Raw genomic sequence first — 25,482 nt, 5'->3', positions numbered from 1 at the left:
GTTTGTTCAATTTCATAATAAAAAAGTATCAAAAATAAAATATGTCAAGTCCCTTACTGAAATTCTTATGTATTGTGCTCATGGAATTTCCCTGATTCTAGAAACTCTCTCAAAAAATGGAAATGAGGTTAATGCAGCATGATATGTCTTTTATATTCACCTCTTGACTCTTAAGAATTACCTGTTCCCTTTCCAATTGTTCCCAAACTAACCCTTTAATAATTTATCTAGTTAAGCCTGTTGCCTTATAGTTTGAAGAACTCATCTTATTTTGGAAACCAGGACATTTGCTCATTTTAAGAAGTGTACATTCCTTTTCTCCTCAAATACACACACACACTATCTCTCATGGCAACTCAGCAGTCAATAGTAGCAATTTCTTTTAGGTCCTATAATTTATCTGGGCCATGGCTAGAGTTCCCCAATTGCTGCTCCTCCATTATCTTTGGTTTTGGTTCTCTGCTGGCCATTCTTGTTCTTGGTCTAAAGAGCATTTATTGTTTTTGGTATAGATTACATGGAAGCTACCTGCCATTTTCCCTGTTCTCTATTATCTTCTTACCCATTCCTAATTTTCCTCATTTCTCCAGTAGAGTTCAAGAAATCTTCAATCTTTTGTACTTCTACACACACAAACATACACATACACACACACACTAAACAAACAACTAATTTCGAGACTTTTACAAACTCTCACTGGCAGGATCAGCTTTAGGTACATGGTGAAGTACAACATACTTAATTTCTACTACTAAGACCCCAAGAAATACTTGAGAATTTAAATATTCAAATATAACTCTTCTTATAGAAATGATGTGTTTCTCTACCCTCCATTTTTGCGATTGAAATATCTAAGTTTATGCTAATATTTACTATGCATTTTGGGAGTTGATGGTAATTTTTCCTCCTATGTGGTTCTAAGATTCCCAGAATATTTGTTTTGTGTCCTTCATTTAGAAGCCACAACTGTTTTGATGGGCATCAAGTGCCAGACATTTCTGGGGATATACTGTCCTCTAGTGGCCTAAAGTCCAAAATCAACTTGCCATCAGGATTTAATAATTTGGGGACATACAGAACTCTCAAACCTTCTCTAGCATTTATTATAGTTGTTACACTGACCTTCAGTCTCTCACTCTTATTTTATTCTATCTGGGTATAGGCTCCCTCTCTGCTCCTAAAAACTCTCACCAGCCACGCCAGTCCTAGACAGAATTGGGAAGTAAATGAAATTTGTGTTAATTATCCCCATTCTTCCTTAATTTTTCTCTTGATGTTACATGCTTCTTCAGCTATGTCTAATGCCTTTAGCATTTCTCATCTACTTTTCTATCAAAACCTGTTTTCATACCTAAGATGTAAATGATAGACTTAAAGGATCCTAGATTTATGTGAGGCCTTAAGAGTATATCTACTCCAACTTCCTATTGAATACAGGATTTTATCTACAATATCCCTGGCAAATAGTCACCAACAAGGCAACCCTTCTAGTGATGAAAATTGTGTCATGCAAGGCAATGTAGTCTATTGCTAGATAACTACCTGGTTAAGAAGTGCTTCCTTATATTAAACTAAAACCTCCTTCCCTTCAAATTCCATCAACTAGACTTAGTTCTACATTCTAGAGAAACGTGAAATAGGTTGAATCTTGTTTCCAAATATTAATCCTTCAAACATTTAAGAGCAGTAATCATGTACTTACTTCCTCAAATTCTTCTCCAGGCTAACTATTCCTATTTTCATTCACTATTTCATTAACACAGGCTCTCCAGATCTCTTCCCAGTTTGGTTGACCTTTTCTGGAAGAGTTCCCACTTGTCAACAAATCTCTGAAAACATGGCATTCAAAACTAAATACAACTCTCCATTAGCCAGATAGTTCTTTGCTATTATAACTGTTAGATTTAACTCAAGTTATCTCCTTTTTGTCATTTGTGTTCAGCATAGAAAAGATAATGAACTTTGGGAACCTTTCAATCAATTTTGATGATCAGGTTCACTTTATTATTATCTGACATAAGTGTACAGCATTTTTTTTATTCTTGCATGATTGATTTGTTCTCACAAAAACTATTTCAAATCTTTTTTTTCCATTACTTACTCTTTGAGACAACCACACCTCTTACTTTGCCAAGAAAATTAACATATTTTCCTTCATGTTCAATACATCAAGAAATCAATGAGCACTTATTAAGTGAGCTCAGGATGCAAAAACAGCAACAAACAGTCCTGGACCTCAAGAGAAGCTTTTACTCTGCCTCTTTCACAGAGAAATTCTCAGAAATACTGTTATCTATACTCATTGCCTCTACTCACCTCCCACCCACTTCCTTGACTTTTTCCTCTTTTCCTCTGAGGCAGACTTATGTGACTTGCCCAGGGTCACAGATCTAATGCACGTTTGAGGCTGGATTTAAACTCACTTTTTAAACTTATTACTTACTTACTAATTACTTAAACTTACTAATTTCAAGGCCAATGTTCTACCCATTATACCACCTCACTAACTACCCCTTTCTATTTACTTCCCTTCAATCTGGTTTCCAATCCCATCAACCAGCTGAAATGATTTATTCCAAGGTTATCAGTGATTTTTAAATTGCTAAATGTAATGATCTTTCCTCACTCCTAAACTTGAAGGCTCAGCAGCATCTGACACTGCCAATTGTCCCTCTTTGCTTTTTCCAGATTTTCCTCTCAACTGGTAACTCCTCAGTCTACTGTACTAGACCAGAAAGAGCAATTAGATGAGTTTGAGAAACAGATCCCAAGCCTAGCAGAGAAACATGGTCTCTTTCATTATCTGTACATTTGTTGGAGCTATGTCTCTGTTAAAAGAATAGCCAATAATTTCTTCACTTACCTTAGTGATAGTTTAATTCTTCAAAAAGTAGAGGAATGAACAAAGTAGAGTGTTTATTGAGATGGAAAGGATGGGAATCTTGGGAAGAAATGACCATTGAGAGTTTATGATAGAGGAAAAAATCTGGGTATAATGACAGGCACTTGAGATTTTGGGAAAGTCCATTTCTAAAGCTTCACAGGAGTATTGGGTGGGATTTCATAGGGGGAAATGAGATGTTCATGAAATTCTGGATACAAAAAAGGGAGCAAATTCAATGAAAAGGGAGATGGGATTTGAAGAGATCAATGTAGGTACACAGTAAACTCAAAGTGCATTTTACATTTAAACTTTTAATTTTAGATTAACCTTTAACATGCAATCTACTCAGGGTTCTATTATCTAGAGTATGATATATTATTATTCTAGGAGACAGATAACCAAATTACAACTTTTCACTCTAGCACTGAATAGCTGTGCCACCATAAATGAATCCTTTAACCTGTTATTTGTTAAACAATAAAATGAAAAGGTTGTACTAGATGATCTCTAAGCTGCCTTTTGGTTCTAAGTTTCTATTACAGATCACACTGTATCCAGCTGTACCTAATAAGAAAATAATTTGCCCAAATTTCAGGCTCCGGAAGCAGGCAATTACCATAATCCAGGAATAAGGAGATAAGGACCTGCACCAAGGAAATGGGAGTATCAAAACAGAGAAGGATATATTTTTGAGTTATTACAAAGGCAACATCAACAAGATTTAGCAACAATTGGATATAGGAAGTCAGAGAAAGGGAGAACTCAAGGATGACACAATGTGAGCCTAGAGAACTGGGGAATATGTCCTCAATAGGACAACCTATTCAATATAAAAAGTCTATAGGACATCCAGTTCAAGATTTCTGGATTTTTGGAGATGTGAGGTCAGCAGAGCGGTTTGGATTGGATATGTAAATTTGAGATTCATCAGCATAAACATAATTGAATCCATGAGAGTAGATGAGATCACTAACTGAAGTAGTACAGAGGAAAAGCAGGACATAGGAAGAACCTTTCAGAATGCCCAGTTAGTAGGTATGAAGATCCAGCAAAGGGCCTGAAGGGAGCTAAAATAGGAAAATCAGGAGTGTGTCCTGGAAGCCAGTAAGTATTAAGAGGAGGGTGATTAAGTTCTAAGGACTGCAGAGAAGTCAAGAAGGATAATTGGGTTTAAATCCTTCATTCTCATGTTTACTATCTGTGACAATGGGCAAGTCACATAATTAAATTAATCCTCAGGCTCCTCATTTGCATTATGAGGGGATGGAGTAGATGGTCTCTCAGGCTCCTTCAACTCATTATCAACAAGTTGTTCTGCTTATATGAAAAGAACAATAAAATAGCAAGATGAGAAATTTAAAAAATTTCCACAATGTTTTAATAAACAAAATAGGCTTTAATGGAGTCAACATCATCTTTAAGAGTAGATATTATATAGAACACACTAACATGAATCTATCTTCTCCAGAGGTGAAAGTGAAATATAAAATTTGTAGAATTCACAAAGTCCACTTTACATTCATAATTGAATTGTTTGTTTTATATGGCACATAATTTGTCATTTAATCTTTAAAAAGAGCATTTATTCACAGAAAAATAAAATTATTAGCCATGTAGTTGCAATAAGGTTATGAGGTATATTAGGAGTAATTATACATGTTTTTGATGTTAAACATTTTCACTTTTAAACTTTACAATTATCTAATATACTATGTTTGAATGCAACAAACAATAAAACATTTCTCCCATTTCCTATGTGTGGGACTTTTGTTGTTTAAACATACTATATATAGCACCTGTGCATTAAATAAGAAAGAAGATCAGATAAATCAATATCATACTATATCCTGTAAGATACATATTTTTAAATGCTCTAATTATATTTATAAGACTTAAAAACAATTAGTTACTATACAGTATGCCCAAAAACTAAACTGTTAACTAATTTTATTTAAATTTGCAAAGGAAAGTAAAAGAAGATTCATCAGAGAAAGGTGATTCTTTGGGTAGGCATGAACAAAACTGTCCGTATATACATTCTAAATTCCCTCTCAAAACAGTGAGCACAATAGGACATTTGTCTTTCTAAAGAAATTTGACAATGATGTGTGCGGAGTACACACTGAGTGTGTAATGCTTTTAATAAAGGTTAAGGGAACAGGAGTAATTCTGACCCCCCAATTTAATTCTTCTTTAAAGATGGAATTAGAGGGTCAACAGATGTGCTTGAGAATATTACATCAATTACTGTATGTGCAATTGAGTCAGATGCAACAGATTATCCAATGCAAGTTGAAAGCTTCTTTCTTTCTTCAAACTGTTTGTCCACTACAAGTGAAAGGGCCTGAAGGAATCCTTCCACTGAAACAGTCGGTGTCTAAAAGTAAACGGAATACCATTAGATCAAAATATAAAAACACAATGTTTTTTCTGGCAGTCACTCATCTAGAAACCTTAACATTCTAGAATATAAGTGAGGAAAAGCAAAAAAGATTTAAAATAGCAAAATATATTTCATAAACCATGTCTTTTTAGTTATATAACTATTTTTTTTGCCATGTCTTAGACACTGGGGACCCAAATATACATATGACTCAAAGAACTTATATTCTCATGGAGGGAGGGAACACACAATCTATTCACAAATAATTAAGTACAGGTTACATATACACACACACACACACACACACACACAGATACTTGCATATACAAATATGTATATGACCACTCCCATATGAAAGTATGTGGTTGGGGGGGGAGGGGGAGAGAAGAGGGTTGGGAGTTGGATATAGTAACCAATAATTGGGCTAAATATGGAAAGGTCTTGGGAAGAAGTCATGACTTGAACTGGGCCTTAAAGAAACTAGGAATTCCAAGGGGAAGAGGGGAAGAGGAAGAGCATCACAGATATGAAGTGACTGCTTTGTATGGAGAAAGTACGGAGTAAGGAGACAGGATGTTGTTAAGGAATGGCTAGTAAACTATTATGGCTGGAGTGCCCAATAAGACTTGAGGAATAACATTATCATCCTAGAATTTAATTATTTCCCTTGAAAACAGGGACACTGATACATTGTTGGTGGAATTGTGAACACATCCAGCCATTCTGGGGAGCAATTTGGAACTAGTTCAAAAAGTTATCAAATTGTGCATATCCTTTGATCCAGCAGTGCTAATACTAGGCTTATACCCCAAAGAGATACTAAAGAAGGGAAAAGGACCTGTATGTGCCAAAATGTTTGTGGCAGCCCTGTTTATAGTGTCTAGAAACTGGAAAATGAATAGATGTCCATCAAATGGAGAATGGTTGAGTAAATTGTGGTATATGAATGTTATGGAATATTATTGTTCTGTAAGAAATGACCAGCAGGATGAATACAGAGAGGCTTGGAGAGACTTGCATGAACTGATGCTAAGTGAAATGAGCAGAACCAGGAGATCACTTCATACATCAACAATGATACTGTATGAAGATGTAATCTGATGGAAGTGGATTTCTTTGACAAAGCGACCTAACTCAGTTTCAATTGATCAATGATGGACAGAAGCAGCTACACCCAAAGAAAGAACACTGTGAAATGAATGTAAACAGTTTGCATTTTTGTCGTTCTTCCCAGGTTATTTTTACCTTCTGAATCCAATTCTTCCTGGCAACAAGTGAACTGTTTGGTTCTGCACACATACATTGTATCTAGGCTATACTGTGACATATTTAACTTGTATAGGACTGCTTGCCATATGGGGGAGGGGGTGAAGGGAGGGAGGGGAGAAACCGGGATGTTATTGTGAATGCAAGGGATAATGTTGTAAAAAAAAACTACCCAGGAATGGGCCCTGTCAATAAAAAAAAAAAAAAAAAAAAGATTATTTCCCTTAACAACAACAAAAAACAAAAACAAAAACAAAGAAGAGTGGGGGAAAAGTTGGTTTGGGATGGGGGTAGATAACACATAGTGAGTTTGTGATACCAATGGATCTATTCATTAGGTGGTTGGTGATACGGGCTTATAGCTCAGAAAAGAAATGAGGGTTGGCTATGGAAATATAAGAGTTATATGCTTAGAGAAAAACAGCCAAATCTGTGGGGAGTTGCTTAAATCAACAAGGAAATGGGAAGGGAACAAATATTTATGGAGCATCTACTCAGTAATTGCTTTACAAACAGTATTTCATTTGATCCTCACAACCACCTTGCAAAATGGGTACTGTTATTATCTTCATAATGGGGGAAATTGAGACAGAAGAGGTGAAGTGACTTGAGTTACAGAGGTCAGATTTTAACTCTGATCCCAAACCCTATGCTCTCTCCACTGTACCTTCAAATGCCTGGAGAGAAGCCAGAAAAGAGCTCTGAATTACACATAAAATTAGGAGATGACACATGGATGATGATCCTTCAAAAGAGACTGAAGACTAGGAGGGAAAGGATATGACAAAAGACTACCCCAAAAACCCAGGGAGGAAATGTCAATTGAACTCCCTGGTGACCTTGGCAGGTAGGAAAGCCTGCCAGCAATGGGATTAAGCAAACATGGGAGGTGTGGGGAAGTAGAGGCAACAGAGATGGCTTCTTGTAGAAGTCTGGCTATGAAAGGCTTTTTGTATTTTTGTGTTTTTTTAAGGACAGGGAGAAATGCTTGTAGGAAAATCAGTTTATAAAGAAGGCTGAATACAAAGAAGGGAATGAGAGATGATTAAAGAAACACCAGCAAGGTGAAGATTCATCTTATTTTCTGAGGCTGAAACAAAAGAAGAGAGAATGAGAGACTATGTTGAGGTGATTTTAGGTGTGGAATTGGGGAAAAGAGAATTCATGACGGATCAAATCAATTTTTGCAGCAAAAGTCCTCTCCTAAAATGGAAGGGAGAAAAGGGAATGCAGCAGGAAGAGAGGAAAGGGGAACAGAATAATAAAATGACTAGGATAAAGCAGTGACAACCCCCATGGATGATTCAGGTCAGTGTTGGACCCAGTCCAAAAATACATAGTGTGACCATATCTAATCTATTCTAACAGGTGATGACGTGAACAGGGATGAAGAAGGATGAGGGAGTAATAAGCTACTGTGGCAATAGGCTGCAGCAAGGGATTCAAGGGAGATAAAAGTCAGGCTGAAACTAATTGATACAGGATGAAAATAATGATTAAATTTAAAGCACAAGGCAAAGAAAATACTTTGTAAGCAATATTTAAGTGAACCATCTTTTCATTCTTAAGCTACAGTTACTTAGGGCACACTAGGCAGGTAGTTATGCAAATATAACTCCCATAATGGCCTGACAAAGTAACTGAAAATCCAGCACTAAACACATATAAATATTATAATCCAATGATAAAAGTAAGAACCCCATTTAAATGCTTGGGAGAAGGATGGGTAATTCTAATTAACAACTATTTGCAGAGTTCTTTCTATTTTCCAATACTGAACTAGGCTCTTTGAGAGTATTAATAGACACACAAGAAAATTAATTTTATTGTTAACAGCACTTAGTAAATATTTGATGACCCGAGGAAGAGGTTCAAATAGAAGTCATACATGAACCAAAGCCTTAAAAAATGCTAGAGAATAACTTAATTTCAATTGATCAAGGATGGACAGAAGCAGCTACACCCAAAGAAAGAACACTAGGTAATGAATATAAACTGTTTGCATTTTTGTTCTTCTTCCCGGGTTATTTATACCTTCTGAATCCAATTCTCCCTAAGCAACAAGAGAACTGTTCGGTTCTGCACACATATATTGTATCCAAGATCTACTGTAACCTATTTAACACGTGTAGGACTGCTTGCCATCTGGGGGAGGGGGTGGAAGGAGGGAGGGGAAAAAATCGGAACAGAAGTGAGTGCAAGGGATAATGGTGTAAAAAATTACCCTGGCATGGGTTCTGTCAATAAAGTTATTAAAAAAAAAAAAAATGCTAGAGAATACATTCAGGTTACAGAGGAAGGAGGGGGAAAGGAGATGAAGCTTTAAATTCAGGGAGCAGTTCACATGCCAACTGGCTAGAACCCAGAATAAATGGAGAGAAAGAGCTATGAAATGAGTGCAGAGAAGGACTATACAATAAGTCATAAAAGGTAGCCAGGAGCCAAATCATGAAGGGAGGGGATTAAAATTCCAATTAGAAACTGATAAAGAAGGGGAAGGCAAACCATAGACAATGCTAGCAGTCCTTCTGTTGATTAGAGACTATTATAGGAGGTATTATGGACGAAAATTACAGAGAGGCAAATTGCAGTTGAACATAAGGTTTAAATTTCTAACAATGAGAACTGTCCAAAATCAAAATGGACTGTCTGAGAAAGACTTGAATTTTCTATCTTCAAGGAAAGGCTACATAATTCATCAGAGATAGTATAAAAGGTTCACAATTCAGGCAGGGATTAGACCAGATGACCTTTAAAGTTGTTTTTTCCATCTTTAATATTCTATGATTCTTATCCTGAGCATAAGATACTGTGGAGAGGGCAGACCCTGTTATAGGAAGAAAAATTTATGATAAATAAACTTAACTCACTTCACATTTTTCTGAAGGCCAACCTTGCTGCCAGGCATGACTATTAAAAGTTTTTACATTTGGCAGAATAATTGCCTTTGCCATTAACATGTCTTCAAATGGCCTGACTGTTTAATATCTTTGGCATATATCCTGTAGTATAGTTGCTCCGAGTTAAAGCTTTAAGTGAGAAGCGATTTAAGTTAAGGCTTTGTGAGTGGCTAGTGATGGTTGAGAATGGAAACATCAATTGAAAAAATAGTGAGAACAAAAACTTACTTGTATATATAGCGCATGTGCTAGAAAAGGAAGTTTCCTCAAGACTCGGCCACTAAGTCCTTCACTTTTCCTATTTAAAAATAAACGTAAAATATTTCTAAATATTGTTCTTCCAAAGATTATACTGATGGTTGTTTTCTATGAATATTTTTCAACATTAATTGCAGAGCAAAATTCAAACACAAATATGTCCTCAAATAAAATCATGATTGCATTCTAAAGCCAAAGACTGAAAACATCCCAGAGAAGGAAAAGTATGTAGGTAAGTGAGAGTTTGAAAACAATTCCATTTATTTGTTTCCACAAATCTTGACCTAGATTGCTTTGCACATTTACTTCATAATAAGCACCCAATGAATTTATTGGACCTAAGGATAAATTTACTAAGTCAACATATTCCTGACTATTTCTTTCTTCAGTCATATAAATAATAATTTCACTTAATACTATACAAGGAATGATGAGCTTAATGAGTACAAGGAAATTCTAAAGACTGTCAATTATATAAACAGTCAATTGAGATGATTTAGGCCAAAGTTAATACATTTTTGGTTTTGAATTATTCACACTGATTTATATATAAGTAGGTCGCAATTAATATGAACAAAGAAGTCTGTGACATGACTGTATTATTTGAAACCATACTATTCCAAGGATAATTGCATGTAAATATAGTAATTGGTTCAAGACCATGGTCTTGGTTCAAGAAATATGGAGTGAAAACTCAAATAATGCAACTTCATCATGGGATTCATTAATTAGGACCTAACTGTATAGTCATCAAATTAAATCTGATAATTGTAAAATCTCTCCTTCAGTCTGTAAATATAAACAAAGTTATAAGAATTTCAAAAGTAAAATATTACATCTAAAAGCTAAATATATATTACAAAAAACTTTATTAAAATTTAAACAATTATGAAAATTCTGCACTTGAACTTTTACTTGACCCCACTGACCTCATTTTCTCTCCTTCAAATTTCACTGCTAACTAGAGGGGTCCCCACTCTTCTTTCACTTATTTCCAGTCCATCTTTTCTTTAATCCTCCTGCATTCTCAAGAATATCCTATTGAAAATGCATTCTGTAAGGTCATTAATGACCTCAGTTTTCATTTTCCTTAACCTTCTTGCAATATATGACACTACTGACAGCATTTCCATCTTGATACTCTTCTTTCTTGGCTTCCTTTACCATATTTCTGTATTACCTTAGTTCACTTGCTACCTTAATTACTCAAAAGCATAACTAGACTTTCTCTCTTCTACTCTAAATGCAGGTGTTTCCCAATATTCATCTATTACCTCTCTAATTTTCATGCTATCACCACAAAATTTCATCAGCTTTCACTATTTCAACTATTATTTCTGTGCTGCTGACTTATAGTCCTGAATTTCCAACTGTCTGATGGAATACTTTTATATGAATATCTTGCCACCACGTTAAACTTGCAAAATGCATCATCTTTCCTGCCAAGCTAGTTTTTCTTTCATACTCTGCAATTCTCATAGATACTCAGGCTTCAAATTTCAATTATCTCACCTTCTCCCTTTCCCTTAATCTTTATATTGGCACTAGGTTTCCTTAAATTACATGTCCTAACCCTTCACTCCGCCTTAGCCATACACAAGGGATGGTGACATCGATGTCACCCTGACAAGCACGATGATAGATATTGGACAAATCACCTAAGACAAAGATGAAAATCCTGTTCCTCAAAAAGTTTTGCTTTCTATCATTAAAGCATTTCCTTCCTTGTTCGTTCACTTTCTCCCCCCACATATGCATGCGTGCACACATTATGCCCACACATACACATACATATATGTATACCCACATGCATTCACACTTATAAAATTATTAATAACCATTAAAGTCACCCTTGTAGCAAAGATATACTATAGTTATCAAAAATATATAAATATAATGTAATGCAAAATGCACACATTTATGTATGTATCACATGCATATGTATATATATGCATATATGCACACAGACATACACACATACCTAAGACAAATTTTTTTTTTTGCAAGACAAATTTTTTTTTTTTTTTTTTTTTTGCAGAGGGGACAGAAGCCATTTGGGAGGGAGAAGCATGTGATTTCACCTTCCCAATCAGGGCAAATTTCTTGAGGAAAAGGGCTGTCTATATTTTTTTCTATTTCACTATCTCGAAGTGAGTAAAGACTTAAGAAATCATAATAATTGAAGCAATAATTTTTATGTTGTCTTGGCTTCTAGCTGTTCATATGGAAACTTTCATAATGAATACCTTTAAAAATCTTTAAAAAATTAATTCTACTCTAGATAAATATGCAAAATTTAGGTTTAAATAGTTTTGAAACCTAAATTTTGCATATTTATCTAGAGTAGAATCAAAACTTGATAATCAATATGGCTCAAAACATTAAAAACAAAATTTTTTTTGGTTTCAAAATGAAGATTCTCACCTTGAAATTTCACTTAACAGTAGACTTAGCTTTGATACATTATTTTCAACATAACCGATCATTTCTAATTCTCGAAGAGTCAACAGTTGTTGCCGTGGATATATTATTTGACACTAATGAAAAGGAAATATTAGATTAGTATTGTCAAAATTTCTGAAACACTTAAATCATGTGATTCTTACAGAAAAATGTGAACAGTAGTTATGTTTAAAATAAATTATTTTGAATAAAAAAATATATTAAATCCTCCCAACTTAAGGCTGGGTCCTTTTGCCCCTATTCCTGTTTAAATTGGTCATTGGGAATAACAATACATTCCCACATGAACAATATTAGAAGTGGTGATTAGGTAATGAAGTCATCTCACTATACTTAACCTATAACTTGGCTGAACTAAGGTTCAAACTGTGATCTACCACTCCCTTCATCACTCAAAACTCTATATCTGGTAGTTTTCTTCTGCCACCTATTCTCTACAGACTATTTTTCTCTTCCTTCACTTCCATACAGGCTTCCCTAATTAATTCAAACCAGTTCGGCTGCCAAATAGTGCAAGGACTTCACATTTTCCTAACATTTACACAAGTAGTCTATAGTAATTAACTGATGAAAGGTTATTTCTTTGCAAATGTGTTTATGTTCTTTTCATGTGATCATGTGTGTGTGTGTGTGTGTGTACATGCATCTTTATAATTAGTCTTTAAGACAGGGACTATCTCTTTCTTTAAAGCACTTTGCACAATGTTCTACATTTAAATTGCGTGACCATTGTTTCTACCCTCATCTCAGACTTCATAATATTTTCCTTTGTTAGTGATTCTAAATACTGGATAATGAAGAAATTTTTGAACCTAGATACTATAAAAATTTAATAACTAGCAGTAATTCACAGTAATACACAGGTGGTAAAAAAGATTAACAGCTTAGAGGAGGTGATGATGAAGAGAAAATCTTAAAAAAAACAAAACAAAAACCCTAGACAAACATGTCAACTAAAAAGATGACCAAGTGGTAACTTTGACATTCTACAAATATTTGAAGTACCTCAGCAATAAGGGAATGGATGGAAAAGGAACTGTTTAGGTTGGATTAGACACTCAGGCAAAGCCAGAAAGTGAAAGTAAGTGAGAATAAACTAGGAAGAAGCAAGTGTTGCCTTCAGGGCACAAAAACAAAAACAAAGGATTAATTTGTTTAGATCTTCAGTTACCAAATGCTTTAAATGGCACAAACCAAAATTCTGAATCAAATCAAGATTATAAAAACAAGTTGAAGAAAAAAAGAAAAATGGAACAAGCATGTTATGAGCCAGAACTTAAAACAAGGTGTTAACTCACTAGAGTTGATAGAAACAATGCTTATGTAATTGGTTCACACATTAGAGCTCACACCTTTAAGAGTTTACACATTAGAGCTCACATATTAGAGTTCACAAGTCCAGGAGATTCACAAAGTTTACACCTCCCACAATCCCACTCTCTCAGTCAACCTTTGGGTTCACACCTTTAAGAGATCATATATAAGAAGCTCTCAGTCTCAGCAAGGGTCAAAACTTAAGATATTGAGAGCCAGGAGTCAGTGGGAGAGACAGTTGAAGAAATTGAAAGCCAGAAGTCAGTCAGTTGAGGGGATTGAGAAGCCGGAGTCAGAACTGAGCTAGAGGCAGAAGCTGGCAGAGGCAAAAGACTAGCAACGAGAGCTCTCAGAACCAAAGAAAGCTAACTGGGCTATTTTGGAAGAGACAATAAAGAACTGGATTTTAACTCCTGGCTGCATTTGAGATGATTATTGATTTGAACTGAATCTAAGACTGTCTCCAGAAGCCCTCCAAGAAACCTGCTCCCAAAGAACCATCATATTTTAAAAAAAGAAAAGAACATTACACAAGCAGAAATTCAAGTATCGAAATATGATCATTAAATATGGTTCCCAAAAGAGCAAAATAAGTTAAAAATGTAATTTTGATTACTGGGCCAAACTGTAAGAAACATTAAAACATTAATTAATTAAAAAATATCTCCAACAACATATCTCTATAATAATATATAATAAAAAATATGATAATATATCTATATCTATATCTATATATAATAATAATAAAAATATCTCCAACAACAAGTTAAAACCTTGTTTCAAGTTCTGGCTCATAACATGCTTGTTCCATTTTAATGTTTTACATAATACCATAAAACTTATGTCATCCTATTTTAAGATAGGGAGTTACTAATCCTACTACTAAAAAATTGTACAGGAACAGATTGTTTTTAAAGCAAACCAACACAAACAAGACACTACTGAAAAATTAATAAACATATAAAAAGACTACCTTCATTAGTTCTTCTAAACAAGAAAGATAAATTTTGAAAATGGCTGCAGTAGATGGAGGCCCAATGTATTGTTTTATATCAGCTCTGTCCACAAAAGCCATGTCAATTTTCTCAGTAATATTTGAAGTTGTTAATATAACAACATTTGAATGCCTGTTAAGAAAAAGAACATATGATGTTAATCTTCTGCCTAACATAGTAACAATATATGCCTAACATTTCACATTTTCAGAGAATTCTATTTAGTGTTTACTTCAATTAGTGCAATTTTAATGAGAAAACACAGAGGGAGGGTACGTGAGACTATTAACTATGTCAATGAAGTTGTAACTAACTACCAGAAGTTACAACTCCCAAAAAGTATTAGATTCCTAGGGCTGAGAAGGATCTAATGTTCTCAGATGTCCCCAACAATACAATTTCATATTATCACTACAAGCAAATGTGGAGATCCTTTGCTGCCCTTAACAAAATAAAATATTTCACTTAATGAAACTACTAGGTACTACTGGGTACAATGCTCTTTTACATGGTGCTGATTAGCATATTTAAAAAAATCAAATAAATCAACAAAAACTTTATATAATCACAAAAAGAAGAACTTCATCTTAGCCCATTTTAAGGTTTATCTCTAATTATAGAGTGAAAATTCAGTCCCCCATTAAAAGAATTTGAAGCACTAAAATGGAGAAATACTTGCTGAGGGAAGAAAGGAGTTTTGTGAATTGGGAAGCTAGGTGGTCCAGTGGATAGAGCACTGACCCTGGGATCAGGAGGACCAGAGTCAAAATCAGCTTCTGACACTTGATACTAGCTGTGTGACCCCGGGCAAGTCACTTAATCCTGAATGCCTTGAAACATACATACACAAATATACAAGTAGTATCAGAAAAACAAAGAAGGAGAAAGGAGAAAGAAGGAAAACGAAAAGGAGGAGGAGGAGAAGGAGAAGAAGAAGAAAGAAACAATTCACATTATTTAATGACAAACCTGAAGATAAAACTCTTTTGGAGTCATGAAGTAGATTCAGAAGAGAATCAATCCTTGCCAAAGTACTCTAGTTTTTTCAGGGAGGCCAAATATAGCTGTTCAAGATTAATTTCACAGGTCCAACAGACTCATCTCTTTGCATATGGGTCACTTTTTTCCTATCCTTAACTTATCATGCTCTCCCTTTGTCTTTTTGCATTTGCTGGAAAATATGTTATTAATTAAAATTCAATGATATTTTATCTAATTTCTTGGAACACTGCCCTATCTCCTGTATTGGTTCTACCTAAAATAATATACAAATTGAATTCTAAATCTTCCTTTGCAAATATTCTAACCACAAAATAAGTAAGTCAGTTATTTGGCATTGAGTGCTTAGTGTTTGTTTTTAAATGTTTGTAGCAACACAGAATAAATAAATAAACTCATCATCTTTGTTAATAGTGGTTACCATGGACTAAATTACCATCAACAATGACAAAAAGGAAGTCCCCACAATAGCGTAATTATAAAATAGAAGCTTTGATTTCTGACAGTTAAACTAGAAAGATTCACATGGCACGGTAATGCTAGAATTTAGTTCCTTGAGAAAATGAGATCTTAACTCTATCATGAAGCTGAGATCAAGGAAAAAAACTAATACAACAAAGAGGTTTCCTTTCCCACTTCAAGAGAGGGAATCTGTCAAGTATGAAAAATAATGATCTGATCATTATATACTTTAACGATACTGTATGAGGATGTATTCTGATGGAAGTGGATTTCTTCAACAAAGAGAAGATCTAACTCAGTTTCAATTGATCAATGATGGACAGAAGCAGCTACACCCAAAGAAAGAACACTGGGAAATGAATATAAACTATTTGCATCTTTGTTTTTCTTCTCGGGTTATTTTTACTTTCTGAATCTAATTCTTCCTGTGCAACAAGAGAACTGTTTGGTTCTGCACACATATATTGTATCTAGGATATACTATGACATATTTAACATGTATAGGACTGCTTGCCGTCTAGGGGAGGGGAGTGGAGGGAGGGAGAAAAGTCGGAACAGAAGTGAGTGCAAGGTATAATGTTGTAAAAAGTTACCCAGGCGTAGGTTCTGTCAATAAAAAGTTATAATTATTTAAAAAATAAATAAATAAAACAAATGAAGTTAGTTTAGCTTTAAAAAAAAAAAAAAGAAAAGAAAAATAATGATCTGAACTTCATATACATAAGTGGCAATGTTTGGAGTAACTTGGTTTTTTGTCCACAGTACTAGTAGATGTCTCCCCTGAATCATCCACATTCACGTACCTATTTTCTACTGTCACCAACAATATGAATATATACATAACATGACAAAGTAGGATTAGGCATAGAATTTGTAGCCATGGAAAACATTTTCTATGTAAACTGAAATGACCCATATGAGGATGAAATAGAACTCTCTAATCAATAGCTCTAAGCTTATACTATAACTTGAGCTTATACAGGCACAAAGATGTTAGGCACAGTAGTTCATAAATCAGAAGACCTAGATTCAAATCTTAGCTCTTATGCTCTCTAGCTATGTGGTTTAGAAAAAGTCCATTAATCTCCTCAATTTCCTTATCTATAAAAATAAGGTAAAAAGAGAGTAGATGGTCTCTGAGGTGCCTTCAAGTTGAAGTTTTTGATCTTATGATCTCAATCCCAAAGATGCCAAAAGAAATTTTATAAGTGTAAATATAACAAAGTATTTTTGTTAGCAGTTTATATCATGAGGCAATCTTATGAAACATCTCTAATAGACCCCAAGAGAAAACAAAATTTCCATATGGCCATCACATCACTTTACTTATATATTTACACATAAAAGTATGACATTTCTTTTTACCCTGTATTTTTTCTCCTTGCTCTATTAATTGGGTCAAATTATATTTACTTAAAAAAAAAAAAAGGCATATAAGTGGAAAGGGCACTAGATTAGGCATAACAAGACCGAGGCTTGAATCCCAATTCTGCCTGGGATAAGGTTGGGTAGCCTTGGTTAAGCCAAGTCACTTAACTTTAACTTTAACTTATCACTAATATGAGAAGGTTGAACTAATAATCTGAATCTGATGAGATATTTTGCTGTAAGAAATAAGGAAACATGATTTCAAAGAGACATGGAAAGACGATGAAGAATAAATGGAACCGCTGCAACAATTCCTGTTACAAAATCAACATAAAAATGAACAACTTTGAAAGATTTCATAAACTGATGAAGAATAAAACGAGCAGAAACAAGGGAACAATTTATACTACAACAATGCAATAAAAACAACTCTAAAAGCTGCAAAAACTAAATCAATAAAATAACCAATCATAATTTAAGTACCAATGATGAAACATGCTAAGATGAAGAAATGAGACAGATATATTTTTGTATAAGGCCAATGAGGGCATTAATTTTGCTTGACTATACATATCTGTTACAGGGAAATTGTTTTTCTTTTTTTTCCCCCCAGTGGGGTGAGGAGAGGGAGTAAAAGAATCTGGATCTGTTAGTTTTTTAAAAAAATAACTGAAAAACTAGTCACTGCTGTTTTAACTCACTTTATATAACACATAAAAGTTTATAAATCCTTTTCCTAAAACAACAACCCTGTGAGATAGACAGTCCAAGCAGAACTGTCCTAATTCACAGATCAACTAAGGAGCACAGAAGTTAAATGATTTGATGGTGATCATTTTGCTAATAAGTACTTGAGGCATGATTTCCAGAATCATGGAATTTAAAAGGGGAAAGGGACTTTACAAATCATGGAGTCCCACCCACACAGGAAAGGAATCTACACTGTAAGAGGCCTGAGAAGTACTTTTCCAGTCTCTGTCAGGGGAGGGGACCTTGCCATCCTTCTAAGCAACCCACTCTTTTTCTAGGTAGCTCTAAGTGTTGGAGAAGTTTTCTTAGTTTTCTAAATTTGCTTCCTCCTCCCTCCCAACCTCCACCCCCAGCTTCTACTTGCTGCTTCTAGTTCTGCCCTCTGGGACCAAATAGAAAAGGCTAATTCTATCTCCACACAACAGCTCTTCAAAAACCTAAAATCAGCAGTCATGAACTCTCTGAGTCTTCCCCCTTCAGATCACACACACCCAATTCCTTCAATCACAGTACTTCATGGATTCAAGGCCCTTTATCATCCTGCTTGTCCTCCTCTGAACACTTTTCACTTTAAAATATGCTTCCTAGAACAGAATAAAATCTTCTGGATGAAGACTTACAAAGGCAGAGAACAGTGGAACTATAGTTCACCATTTCTGGAAGTTTTATTTACTTCTCAGTAGAAACTGAAATTGTATTAGCTTTTCTGACTACCATATCACACTGTTAATGCACCACACTGACCTTGAAGACCACTAAAATCCTAGATCCTTTTTAAAACTAAAGCCTATCTATGCTTTCCCCATCTTAAGCAGTTGAACTTTTGAACCCAAGACCAAGACTTCACATTTATCCCTACTGAATTTCACTTCAGTTAAATTCAGCCCAGCAATCTAGCCCATCAATATCATTTTGGATCCTAACTCTGTCATGTACATGTTAGAGATTCTATAAAGTTCTGTGTTATGTTCAACTAGGATAAGCACACCATCTATAACTTTGTCCACGTCACTAATAAAACCATTAAGCATAGATCCCGGGATACTAGAAACTTTCTGCCATACTAACAATAAACCATATAAAATACAACTATTCTTTGTGTCCAACTCACCAGCCAGTTCTAAATCTATCTAATGTCTAATGCCTAACTAATGGTAATGTCTAAGCCATCTCTCTCCATCTTCTCCACAAGAAAATGAGGTAATTTATCAAAAGTTCTGCTAAAATCTAGGTAAACTATCCACAATATTCTTCTCACCTACTAACTTCAATCCTATCAAAATGAAACAAGGTTAGTCAGGTGTGGCCTACCTCGGTGCAAAGTCAAACTGGCTCCCCTTTCTAGATGTTTGCCCACCATCTCTTTAATGACCAGTTCCAGAATTTTCCCAAGAATTAAAGGCAAGCTCATTGGTTTATAGTTTACAGACTTTAATTCTAACATTTTAAAAATGAAGAAAACATTGTCATGTCCTTTTATTTAAACTTATTTGGTATTACATCTACCTTCTGTATATTTCTTTTTAAAGTCTAAGCTGGTGGGTGAGTTCCCTGTGTATCTATTTACATTGGTATCTTAAGGCAAATTCTATTTTTCTTTCTTATTAAAATTAATTCCCTTGAAAACTTCAGAATTTTATTTATGAAGTATCTCTCATCCTTCCTAGACAGACTTCTCCTGAATTTCCTATCTATCTTTCCAAAGTAGCTTTTCAAAACTGCTTTCCCCAAATCTAGGGGGATCCTGATTCTCCAACTTCAAAGTACCACACTTTCAGATACAACCATGGATGAGATTCTATAGTCAATCCAACAAAAATATCAAAGTTATTTCTGCCTTCTGACTTTAGTGTTTCAAAAGTATCCCTAAATTCTGAGAGCAGTATTTGACATTTTATACTTTTTAATGATTTTTAGAACTGGGAACATGAACAAATAAAGGGATGTTATACAACTTCTTCAAAAAAAATCACATTGCTATAAACACTACAGAACATACTGAACATCCAGTGCCAAACATTTAACTTTATTTTTAGTTAGAATATCTTGAAAGCAAGGTTTCAATTCATGCATTTATAAGGAATTTTTCTGGAATAAATACTTATTTATTTCATTTCACTGATTTCCCTGGATCTGTTTCCTCAACTATAAGATGGAGTTGGACTATATGGTCTCTGAAGTCCCTCCTGCCATTAACTCGCATGAGTAAAATCTGAAATCTTGTCCTGCCTTTGCCACTAACTTGCTGTATGACTTTGGCCAAGTACTTTCTCCTCTCTAAGCTGCACTTTTGCTATCTGTAAAACAAAGTTGTTGAACAAGATGAATTTTTCAGCTCTAACATTCTACATTCCCATTTTACCTTTTAATCTGATCGATTTGTGTCAAAACAGCATTGACAACCCGAATTGCATCTGATGGTTCAGTGCCTGCCCTACAGGCATTACGAGCTGCAGTGAGACTTTCTACCTGTAGACAGGAGAAAAAGAAATGCCATTATGATCAGATTATTATTTTATGATTTTTTAATGGTCCATATAATTACTTTAATCCCAAAAGGCTTTAATCACATATTTACAACAATCTATTCTTAATACCAATAAGAAGATGAATTGATTTCCTAGAATTCCCACTTTCATGACTCAATAACTAGACCCATACCTCATCAATCAGTACAAACACCAGTGCTTCTTTATCATCAATTAACTCTTGAATCTTCTGGAACATCTTTGTTACTAGTTTACCACTCTAGAACCAAAACACATTAAGTTATTTAAATGCTGGCTTCTAGAAGCTTACAAAATTTAATAAGTACTGTAGTGAGACACATTTATATAAATTTCTAGTTAATAAACTAATGTTTCCTTTCCTTTTATACTCACACTAGGGGTCAAGTTCTAGCTGAGTAGTATGTTTGGCCCTTTCCAGTATAATTCAGTCTTTCCTCACAAGAGATTTATATACAATTTCCTCATTTTGTAGATGAGATCATTGATGCTCAAAAAGCTCAGTTATCTGTCCAAAATCACAGAATTGATAGATGCCAGAGCCAAAACCCAAATTCAGGGCTTCTGACTGTAAAATCACACACCTTTCACCATTATTCTTACTCCTTGTTTTCTGCCTTACTATCTATCTCTCAGGCTTGTTCTTCACCTACTTAAGTTTGGAACTTTATATATCTAGTCATAACCTCCTAGACTCACAAATTCTTAGCTAGAAGAATCAGGAGAAATCAAGTAAAATACCTTCATTTTTCATGAGAAAACGGAATTCTACAAAGGTTAAATTACTCAAAGTCACACCCCAAAAAACTGTTAAGAGCTAGATCTCTGATGCTCTTTTTTTCCCAACTCTCAGTTCAGAGCTTTTCTCCCATCACATGTTATCTATCTATATTTGGAGGGAAAAAAACTAAGGGATACTATAATTATAGCAAAAATCCAAATAAGACTGTAATGTTACCTAATAACTATTCTATATTTATTCTCCTAAATTTTATTTGAGTTTTTGTTGTATAAAGCATGTCCAAATTAACAGCTTAACTGTAAAAATAAATATGGAGAAATTGCACAAGGATTCATATTTCAAGTCTGAGAAAACCTGATCCTATAATTAATCCACTTATCTAAAAGACAATCATACAAAAGCAATATACATTCTTCCAGGGCACTGGTCCCAGGCTTTTAAAAAAAATAACTTAATATTTATGCACAAGTATTTTTCTTCCAGATTAAATCATCAAGCTTAGAATTTAATGCTTACCTCTGAGAACCACTTAGAGAAAAGGCTATGACTATTTATCTCAATTAATTGGCCATATTGATACCTAAAATCAGAGAAAGAATCAATCAAATTGTCATAATATAATCAGTCCTAAGCTACTTTTTTGGTGGTAGTCAACTTTTAAGAACAAAGTGTCAATTTCCCAATATGCAAACTAAACAGCAAAAATGATAAATGAATTTTAAAGTTATAAGAATCTAAAGATATATAACTCCCATTTTGCATATGAGGAAATTGAAGGTCAGAAAAATAAAGTGACGTAAGACCACACAGAAATCTAAATATCAAATCCACGGTCAGAACCTGCAACATCTTGACACTCAATCAAGTATTCTTTATACTGTACAATCTGCCTCATTGGGTGCTATCTAAATGTAAAAACAAAACAAGAAACATCTAACCTTTGAGTCCTTTAAGTTTAACACACACACACACATACACACACACAAACACACAAATTTAAAATGCTTTTATTTTTAAAATTTAACCAACAAGAAATTAATACAAGGAAGCAGGCACTTTGCTGTGTGGCTGAATGACCTTTGCCAAAGGAGCAAGTATTGAAGCCTCTTGCTCTATTGCTCTGCCTCTTGACCCTCAGAGCCACACCTACCTCAGGAGACTCCTTGGATTGATTATTTAGTCAACTTTACCCACCTCAATATCCAAAATTGTTGTTTAACTTTAATTTCAAAGCATTTTAAAAAGGAAAATAAATTATTACATTCCTAAAGGTTCACTGTTTACTATGAATTCAAATTGAGGAAAGATCTCCTTTTTCCTTCTTCATTGTATTTATAAAACTTCTCTCCATTATCATAGCATTAATACTGAAAAATCCTGAATTGAGAAAGTAAGTTACAGCGAACAAACTTTGAATGAGAAAGACCTGCCTTTAATTTCTGCCTCTTTAATGCTCTGGATACATGTAATTATTTTTATAAATTTTATATTTATTTATTTGGATATGTGCTGTTTCCTATCAGAATGTCAGCTCCCTGAGAGTAGGCACTTTAATTTCTGTCTTTACGTCTCTGGTGCTATGTCCTTGTATGCCCCATCAGTTCAGAATGGTTCTTATATTTTTAAATAAAATAAAACTTTTATTTTAAATGCAAAAATTATTTTCAGCATGGCTATACAAAAATAGATACAGATCAATTAGTTTGCCAATCCTTGCTCTAATGCTAACACATAGCAAGTACTGAATAAATTCTTGTTTTTGAATTAAATTTTTCTTGCAAATTATATAATCTCACTGAGGCCAAGGGGAAAAAAAAAAAGATTTAAAATGCTATCTCTGATAAAGTGTCAAAATATTAAATGAAAAAAATCAGATTATGACAATATTAAATCTATTTGTTCCTTCTTTGATGGTATTTTATTAATTTTTCTATTCATTTGTAAAGTCATTAGGACAAAACTGGAAAACAAATATCTTTCTAGAAATATCTTCTGGAAAATTTATTGCACTGTTATGCATAGTTGTAAACATGGAGTAAATAGTTAACCAATTCACCCCCTGTATAATTTTATAGTTTTTAACTCAATCAGTATCAAAAAAAAAATTCTATGAAATTAGATTAAGGCAAAGTGAGACAAAAAAGCTTGCCTATAAACTTCTTGGTAGAATTTTATTCATCTCAAAAGTCCCCTGGAACAGGTAAATACACTCACCACTCATTCCTTTCCCAAAAAAAAAAAACCTTTCAAGCACATAGGACTTTTAAATCAAGGTAGGAGCAATTAGTCATTTGCCTAATGATGCAAGATTACATCATCAATATGAAGACCAAGAATACAATTTACTTGCAATATTCTTCTCTGAAAAAACTGCAACCCTTTCAAATGAAATACAAGGATAAACAAAACAAAAATGTAAAACTTATTTTGGCCATGAATGTAAGAGAACATAGGTTGTTTAGTTTTGGGGTTTTTTTGGTTTTTTTTTAATCCCTCATTCCATTTCTAACCCAGAAAAATATTCTTATGGATCCAGAACCTAGAACACTTCATTTTCATTAAGAGAAGTCATCTTTCATGGAATATTATTTCTATCTTACTGGCTTTTATGGAAGTTGCCATTATTGCTTATTTGAAGTCTGAGGGCTTTTTTTGTACCCACAGAATTATAATCAAATTTTAAAGATGGAAGAAACCTTATAGATTATTAAGTTCAATTTCCTCATTATAGTTATGGTAAATCTTAGTGGTATATACTTTTACCTAGGAACTTTACACTTACAACCTCGTTTCCATGGATGATTCATTCCAAGTTCCAAATAATCACGAAAGTATCATGGCAGTATGGAAAGGACTGTGGCCAATGCTCAGAGCCCTATTTCTACTCTAACTCACTACATGAGTTTGGGCAAGTCACATAATATCGATGGGCCTCAGTTTTTTCATTTGTTGAATGAGGAAGTTGAATTAAATAATTTCTAAAACCCCTTTCCACTCTAATATTCTGAATCTATAAACATAGTTAAAGCAATTTTCTAACTTGATTGAAAACACTTTAAACTGACATAATTTCAAAAAAATAAATTTTGCTAATGCAGGTTAAGTTATAACTTAAAAAGCAATTACCTTAACCATATATATAATCTTCAATTAAATTAGATAAGCTAGATAATCACATTTCTACTATTCTCTTCTTCTTTCCAAATTACCTGCATGAAAGTCTAATTGTCAATTTCTGTGCTAATGCTTTACATAAAGATGTTTTCCCAGTTCCTGGAGGACCTATAAAAAACAAATTAATCAAAGTAAATTTGATATTGGTATAATTGATAATCATTGACATATTAAGACTATAACACAATGTTGTAGAAAATAAATTCAAAGGCAACTTATCAGAAATATATACTGTAATAAAGCAGTTGGTAGAATATAAGATTTGCAACCTGGAGCTTTAGAGAGAGCATTTAGCTGATTTCAACAGCATAGGTATAACTCCACTAATGCAGAAGGCAATGCTTTCATTCCTTAGTATATGGTTTTATGAGTTGGTATGAGCATAAAAATGTATCACTTGCTGGTCAGCCTTCTAGTGATGTTCCTTACTAAACTTAGCCAGGCTGGTTTACAGGACAGATGTACTGCTGTTTGTCCCATATAAGCAGCTCTTCCATCACTGGGATCCTTAGAAGAGTTTGTCCATCACTGCCATACCCCTTCAAGAACTCAGCTAGGGTTAACCCTGATACAAACAACATTAGAATGTAATGTAAATCTTACTTATTCTAAATAAATGTTAGTGGGATCATGGGAAGTCAGGCACATTAATACATCATGATGGAGCTGTGAATTGGTCCAATTGTTCTAGACTTTTTGGAATTATGCAAGATAAGTAACTTAAGAGTTAATATTCTCTGTCCCAGCAATTCCAACACCAGGTATATATTCCATATAAGTCAAAAATAGAAAGATCATATAATTACCAAAATATTCATAGCTGTACTTTTTGTAGTAGCAAAAAAACAACAACAACAAAAAAAAACACAAACAAAAAAAAGACCTATAAACAATGTGTGTCCATTACCTAGGGAATGGCAGAACAAATTGTGGTGTATATATGAATATAATAGACTAAACATTGTGCTACAAAAAATGATGCATGAGAAAATTGAAGAACCATGGGAAGATCTGTAT

General features: G+C 34.1%; 1 protein-coding gene across 1 annotated transcript in view; it reads right to left on the bottom strand.

Moving 5' to 3' along the window:
• Positions 1-4,259: 4,259 nt before the first annotated feature.
• The window catches only part of TRIP13 (thyroid hormone receptor interactor 13), a 38,609-nt gene continuing 17,386 nt past the window's right edge, over positions 4,260-25,482 (bottom strand). Inside the window, exons 7-14 of the mRNA XM_031946092.1 lie at positions 24,501-24,573; positions 21,808-21,871; positions 20,704-20,790; positions 20,405-20,511; positions 14,442-14,595; positions 12,116-12,228; positions 9,662-9,731; positions 4,260-5,261 (exon numbers count right to left, since the gene is read on the bottom strand). Coding sequence (XP_031801952.1) covers positions 5,163-5,261; positions 9,662-9,731; positions 12,116-12,228; positions 14,442-14,595; positions 20,405-20,511; positions 20,704-20,790; positions 21,808-21,871; positions 24,501-24,573 — 767 coding nt within the window. The 3' untranslated portion in view covers positions 4,260-5,162. The remainder of the gene's footprint in view (positions 5,262-9,661; positions 9,732-12,115; positions 12,229-14,441; positions 14,596-20,404; positions 20,512-20,703; positions 20,791-21,807; positions 21,872-24,500; positions 24,574-25,482) is intronic.

This window comes from Sarcophilus harrisii, chromosome 1, assembly GCF_902635505.1.
Source record: "Sarcophilus harrisii chromosome 1, mSarHar1.11, whole genome shotgun sequence".
Taxonomy (NCBI): Eukaryota; Metazoa; Chordata; class Mammalia; order Dasyuromorphia; family Dasyuridae; genus Sarcophilus; species Sarcophilus harrisii.
Note: the sequence above shows the minus strand (reverse complement) of the source record. Positions and strands in the feature narration are given on the sequence as shown.